The sequence below is a fragment of the Podarcis melisellensis genome (assembly GCF_964234715.1).
Source record: "Podarcis melisellensis genome assembly, chromosome: W".
Classification (NCBI taxonomy): Eukaryota; Metazoa; Chordata; class Lepidosauria; order Squamata; family Lacertidae; genus Podarcis; species Podarcis melisellensis.
The window spans coordinates 5,183,969-5,191,468 of record NC_138535.1 but is presented as its reverse complement, the minus strand read 5'-3'; the positions used below and the strand labels follow the sequence as shown (position 1 = coordinate 5,191,468).

At 40.4% G+C, this 7,500-nt stretch overlaps 1 protein-coding gene across 1 annotated transcript in view; it reads right to left on the bottom strand.

The window, feature by feature from the left end:
- LOC309361257 (spectrin alpha chain, non-erythrocytic 1-like) overlaps window positions 1–7,500 on the bottom strand; it is a 199,058-nt gene that overhangs the window by 135,839 nt on the left and 55,719 nt on the right. The window contains exons 16-17 of the mRNA XM_081896165.1: window positions 4,679–4,922; window positions 1–33 (exon numbers count right to left, since the gene is read on the bottom strand). The exon at window positions 1–33 is cut by the window's left edge and continues 90 nt beyond it. Of these exons, the coding sequence (XP_081752291.1) occupies window positions 1–33; window positions 4,679–4,922 (277 nt within the window). The remainder of the gene's footprint in view (window positions 34–4,678; window positions 4,923–7,500) is intronic.

Below are 7,500 nucleotides of genomic sequence, written 5' to 3'. Positions count from 1 at the left end.
TCAAAAGGTTCTGGACCCCAATGAGGTCCTTGCCTGGAAGGGGGGGGAAGAGATTATTAATAATAATAATAATAATAATAATAATAATAATAATAATAAAGTAATAAAAATAACAACAATAATAATTTTTATTCATACCCCGCCCTCCCCAGCCAAGGTGATAATAATAACAATCGGTGTGGAATAGATCATAAATTTAAATGATATACAAAACAATATATAATACAAAACAATTTAAATAGGATACAAAACAAATCCAATTAAACGCAATTAAACCCTCGCCCAATCACCGACCTCGGTTGGTGGAGGCAGCGATCAAGGAATGAAGGATTTCTTATGAATTAATTAACGAGTTAATTGATTCATTAACGATGAAGGAATCACCGACCTCGGTTGGTGGAGGCGGCGATCAAGGAATGAATGATTTCTTATGAATTAATTAACGAATGAATTGATTAAGGAATCACCGACCTCGGTTGGTGGAGGCGGCGATCAAGGAATGAATGATTTCTTATGAATTAATTAACGAATGAATTGATTAAGGAATCACCGACCTCGGTTGGTGGAGGCGGCGATCAAGGAATGAATGATTTCTTATGAATTAATTAACGAATTAATTGATTAAGGAATCACCGACCTCGGTTGGTGGAGGCGGCGATCAAGGAATGAATGATTTCTTATGAATTCATTAACGAATTAATTGATTAAGGAATCACCGACCTCGGTTGGTGGAGGCGGCGATCAAGGAATGAATGATTTCTTATGAATTCATTAACGAATTAATTGATTCATTAACGATGAAGGAATCACCGACCTCAGTTGGTGGAGGCGGCGATCAAGGAATGAATGATTTCTTATGAATTAATTAACGAATTAATTGATTAAGGAATCACCGACCTCGGTTGGTGGAGGCGGCGATCAAGGAATGAATGATTTCTTATGAATTAATTAACGAATTAATTGATTAAGGAATCACCGACCTCGGTTGGTGGAGGCGGCGATCAAGGAATGAATGATTTCTTATGAATTAATTAACGAATTAATTGATTAAGGAATCACCGACCTCGGTTGGTGGAGGCGGCGATCAAGGAATGAATGATTTCTTATGAATTAATTAACGAATTAATTGATTAAGGAATCACCGACCTCGGTTGGTGGAGACGGCGATCAAGGAATGAATGATTTCTTATGAATTAATTAACGAATGAATTGATTAAGGAATCACCGACCTCGGTTGGTGGAGGCGGCGATCAAGGAATGAATGATTTCTTATGAATTCATTAACGAATTAATTGATTCATTAACGATGAAGGAATCACCGACCTCGGTTGGTGGAGGCGGCGATCAAGGAATGAATGATTTCTTATGAATTAATTAACGAATTAATTGATTAAGGAATCACCGACCTCGGTTGGTGGAGGCGGCGATCAAGGAATGAATGATTTCTTATGAATTCATTAACGAATTAATTGATTAAGGAATCACCGACCTCGGTTGGTGGAGGCGGCGATCAAGGAATGAATGATTTCTTATGAATTAATTAACGAATGAATTGATTCATTAACAATGAAGGAATCACCGACCTCGGTTGGTGGAGGCGGCGATCAAGGAATGAATGATTTCTTATGAATTAATTAACGAATTAATTGATTAAGGAATCACCGACCTCGGTTGGTGGAGGCGGCGATCAAGGAATGAATGATTTCTTATGAATTCATTAACGAATTAATTGATTCATTAACGATGAAGGAATCACCGACCTCGGTTGGTGGAGGCGGCGATCAAGGAATGAATGATTTCTTATGAATTAATTAACGAATTAATTGATTAAGGAATCACCGACCTCGGTTGGTGGAGGCGGCGATCAAGGAATGAATGATTTCTTATGAATTCATTAACGAATGAATTGATTAAGGAATCACCGACCTCGGTTGGTGGAGGCGGCGATCAAGGAATGAATGATTTCTTATGAATTAATTAACGAATTAATTGATTAAGGAATCACCGACCTCGGTTGGTGGAGGCGGCGATCAAGGAATGAATGATTTCTTATGAATTCATTAACGAATGAATTGATTAAGGAATCACCGACCTCGGTTGGTGGAGGCGGCGATCAAGGAATGAATGATTTCTTATGAATTAATTAACAAGTTAATTGAGTCATTAACGATGAAGGAATCACCGACCTCGGTTGGTGGAGGCGGCGATCAAGGAATGAATGATTTCTTATGAATTAATTAACGAGTTAATTGATTCATTAACGATGAAGGAATCACCGACCTCGGTTGGTGGAGGCGGCGATCAAGGAATGAATGATTTCTTATGAATTAATTAACGAATTAATTGATTAAGGAATCACCGACCTCGGTTGGTGGAGGCGGCGATCAAGGAATGAATGATTTCTTATGAATTAATTAACGAATTAATTGATTAAGGAATCACCAACCTCGGTTGGTGGAGGCGGCGATCAAGGAATGAATGATTTCTTATGAATTAATTAACGAATTAATTGATTAAGGAATCACCGACCTCGGTTGGTGGAGGCGGCGATCAAGGAATGAATGATTTCTTATGAATTAATTAACGAATGAATTGATTAAGGAATCACCGACCTCGGTTGGTGGAGGCGGCGATCAAGGAATGAAAGATTTCTTATGAATTAATTAACGAATGAATTGATTCATTAACAATGAAGGAATCACCGACCTCGGTTGGTGGAGGCGGCGATCAAGGAATGAATGATTTCTTATGAATTAATTAACGAATTAATTGATTAAGGAATCACCGACCTCGGTTGGTGGAGGCGGCGATCAAGGAATGAATGATTTCTTATGAATTCATTAACGAATTAATTGATTCATTAACGATGAAGGAATCACCGACCTCGGTTGGTGGAGGCGGCGATCAAGGAATGAATGATTTCTTATGAATTAATTAACGAATTAATTGATTAAGGAATCACCGACCTCGGTTGGTGGAGGCGGCGATCAAGGAATGAATGATTTCTTATGAATTAATTAACGAATGAATTGATTAAGGAATCACCGACCTCGGTTGGTGGAGGCGGCGATCAAGGAATGAATGATTTCTTATGAATTAATTAACGAGTTAATTGATTCATTAACGATGAAGGAATCACCGACCTCGGTTGGTGGAGGCGGCAATCAAGGAATGAATGATTTCTTATGAATTAATTAACGAATTAATTGATTCATTAACGATGAAGGAATCACCGACCTCGGTTGGTGGAGGCGGCGATCAAGGAATGAATGATTTCTTATGAATTAATTAACGAATTAATTGATTAAGGAATCACCGACCTCGGTTGGTGGAGGCGGCGATCAAGGAATGAATGATTTCTTATGAATTAATTAACGAATTAATTGATTCATTAACGATGAAGGAATCACCGACCTCAGTTGGTGGAGGCGGCGATCAAGGAATGAATGATTTCTTATGAATTAATTAACGAATTAATTGATTAAGGAATCACCGACCTCGGTTGGTGGAGGCGGCGATCAAGGAATGAATGATTTCTTATGAATTAATTAACGAATTAATTGATTAAGGAATCACCGACCTCGGTTGGTGGAGGCGGCGATCAAGGAATGAATGATTTCTTATGAATTAATTAACGAATTAATTGATTAAGGAATCACCGACCTCGGTTGGTGGAGGCGGCGATCAAGGAATGAATGATTTCTTATGAATTAATTAACGAATGAATTGATTAAGGAATCACCGACCTCGGTTGGTGGAGACGGCGATCAAGGAATGAATGATTTCTTATGAATTAATTAACGAATGAATTGATTAAGGAATCACCGACCTCGGTTGGTGGAGGCGGCGATCAAGGAATGAATGATTTCTTATGAATTAATTAACGAATGAATTGATTCATTAACGATGAAGGAATCACCGACCTCGGTTGGTGGAGGTGGCGATCAAGGAATGAATGATTTCTTATGAATTAATTAACGAATTAATTGATTAAGGAATCACCGACTTCGGTTGGTGGAGGCGGCGATCAAGGAATGAATGATTTCTTATGAATTAATTAACGAATTAATTGATTCATTAACGATGAAGGAATCACCGACCTCGGTTGGTGGAGGCGGCAATCAAGGAATGAATGATTTCTTATGAATTAATTAACGAATGAATTGATTCATTAACGATGAAGGAATCACCGACCTCGGTTGGTGGAGGCGGCGATCAAGGAATGAATGATTTCTTATGAATTAATTAACAAATTAATTGATTAAGGAATCACCGACCTCGGTTGGTGGAGGCGGCGATCAAGGAATGAATGATTTCTTATGAATTAATTAACGAATGAATTGATTCATTAACGATGAAGGAATCACCGACCTCGGTTGGTGGAGGCAGCGATCCATGAATGAATGACTTATTACTATTATTATTCATTGATTATTAACGATGAACGAATTCACCGACCTCGGTTGGTGGAGGCAGCGATCCATGAATGAATGACTTATTACTATTATTATTCATTGATTATTAACGATGAACGAATTCACCGACCTTGGTTGGTGGAGGCGGCGATGAATAAATGAACGATATTTTTATTTTTATTTTTATTATTATCATCATTATTATCATTATTATCATTAATTAATTGCTTAATTGATTCTTAACGAGGAAGGAATTCACCGACCTCGGTTGGTGGAGGCGGCAATGGGCTCCTTCTCCCGGATCCAGGTCTCCTCGTCCTCCACATCCCGGAAGAGCTGCTGGAGGCGGAGCGAGTCGGCCAGCTTCTGCTTCCGGGCCGCCATGGGGTCGCGCAGGGCTTCATACCGCGCCCCCAGCGCCTCCTGCTTCTTCCGGATGTTTCCGGCGTCAAAATGGCCGGCCTCCTGGAACTGGCGGGCCTGGATGGCGATGCCGTCGATCCGGTCCTGGAATGTCAAGAATAGTTATAATAATAATAATATCTAATAACAATAAATAAATAAATAAACAAATCCTGGAATGTAAAGAATAGTAATAATAACGGTAATAGTTTATTAATGAAGAAGAACAATAATAATTCATAATTCATAATAATCCATTAAGAAGAACAATCATCATTCATAATTCATAATAATCCGCTAAGAAGAAAAATCATAATTCATAATTCATAATAACTCATTAAGAAGAAAAAGAATGCATAAAAAATAATATATAATAATATATGAAAATAATGTATCATCATCAAACTATTAATCACTGTAAGAATAAAAAGAATGCATAAAAACGATATATAAAAATACATAAAAATAATATATCATCATCAAACTATTAATCACTGTAAGAATAAAAATAAGGCAGAAAAATGATATATAATAATATATAAGAATAATATATCATCATCAAACTATTGATCACTGTAAGAATAAAAATAAGGCAGAAAAATGATATATAATAATATATAAAAAGAATATATAATCATCAAACTATTGATCACTGTAAGAATAAAAATAAGGCAGAAAAATGATATATAAAAATATATAAGAATAATATATAATCATCAAACTGTTGATCACTGTAAGAATAAAAATAAGGCAGAAAAATGATATATAATAATATATAAGAATAATATATAATCATCAAACTATTGATCACTGTAAGAATAAAAATAAGGCAGAAAAATGATATATAATAATATATAAAAAGAATATATAATAAACTATTAATCACCGTAAGAATAAAAATAATGAACAGAAATAATAAATCATCGTCAAACTATTAATCATCGTAAGAATAAATAATCATCAAACTATTAATCATCGTAAGAATAAAAATAATCCATTATAATAATAATAATAATAATCAAACTATTAATCATCGTAAGAATAAAAAGAATGCATATTAATACTAATAATCAAACTATTACTCATCGTAAGAATAAAAAGAATGCCTAAAAATGATATATAAAAATATATAAAAATAACATATCATCATCAAACTATTAATCACCGTAAGAATAAAAATAATGAACAGAAATAATAAATCATCGTCAAACTATTAATCATCGTAAGAATAAAAATAATGCATAATAATAATAATAAACTATTAATCATCGTAAGAAAGAAATAATGCATAATTATTATTATATTTTATTATTATTATTTTACTATTATTATTAAATTATTATTATTTTATGCTTCTTATTTTTTATTATTAATATTATTATTATTATTATTACTATTATTTACATTCCAGGACCGGATCGACGGCATCGCCATCCAAGCCCGCCACTTCCAGGAGGCGGCCATTTTGACGCCGGAAACATCCGGAAGAAGCAGGTCTCCTCGTCCTCCACGTCCCGGAAGAGCTGCCGGAGGCGGAGCCAGTCGGCCAGCTTCAGCTTCCGGATGTTTCCGGCGTCAAAATGGCCGGCCTCCTGGATGGCCGTCGATCCGGTCCTGGAAAGGGAGCGTCGTGCGTGAGGGGCGGCTGCGGACGGCGACCCACGGCGGAGACCCATAGACCCCGAGGGGGGGGAAAGGGGCGGTGGGGTAGGGAAAGCCTGTGGGGGGCGCCCCCTCTCCTCCTTAGGGGTCAGGGGCTCTCTAAGCTCTCTGACCCCTAAGCAGGGGAGGGGGGAGCTGAGAGCCCCTGACCCACGCTGGAGACCCATAGACGCCGAGGAGGGGAGAAAAGGGGCGGTGGGGTAGGGAAAGCCTGTGGGGGGCGCCCCCTCTCCTCCTTAGGGGTCAGGGGCTCTCTAAGGTCTCTGACCCCTAAGGAGGAGAAGGGGGCGCCCTGAGAGCCCCTGACCCCTAAGGAGGAGAGGGGGCGCCCCGAGAGCCCCTGACCCACGGAGGAGACCCATAGACCCCGAGGAGGGGAGAAAAGGGGCGGTGGGGTAGGGAAAGCCTGTGGGGGGCGCCCCCTCTCCTCCTTAGGGGACAGGGGCTCTCTAAGCTCTCTGACCCCTAAGCAGGGGACGGGGGAGCTGAGAGCCCCTGAGCCCTAAGGAGAGGGGGCGCCCCGAGAGCCCCTGACCCACGGAGGAGACCCATAGACCCCGAGGAGGGGAGAAAAGGGGCGGTGGGGTAGAGAAAGCCTGTGGGGGGCGCCCCCTCTCCTCCTTAGGGGTCAGGGGCTCTCTAAGGTCTCTGACCCCTAAGCAGGGGAGGGAGGAGCTGAGAGCCCCTGACCCCTAAGAAGGAGAGGGGGCGCCCCAAGAGCCCCTGACCCACGGAGGAGACCCATAGACCCCGAGGAGGGGAGAAAAGGGGCGGTGGGGTAGGGAAAGCCTGTGGGGGGCGCCCCCTCTCCTCCTTAGGGGTCAGGGGCTCTCTAAGCTCTCTGAACCCTAAGCAGGGGAGGGAGGAGCTGAGAGCCCCTGACCCCTAAGCAGGAGAGGGGGCGCCCCGAGAGCCCCTGACCCACGGAGGAGACCCATAGACCCCGAGGAGGGGAGAAAAGGGGCGGTGGGGTAGGGAAAGCCTGTGGGGGGCGCCCCCTCTCCTCCTTAGGGGACAGGGG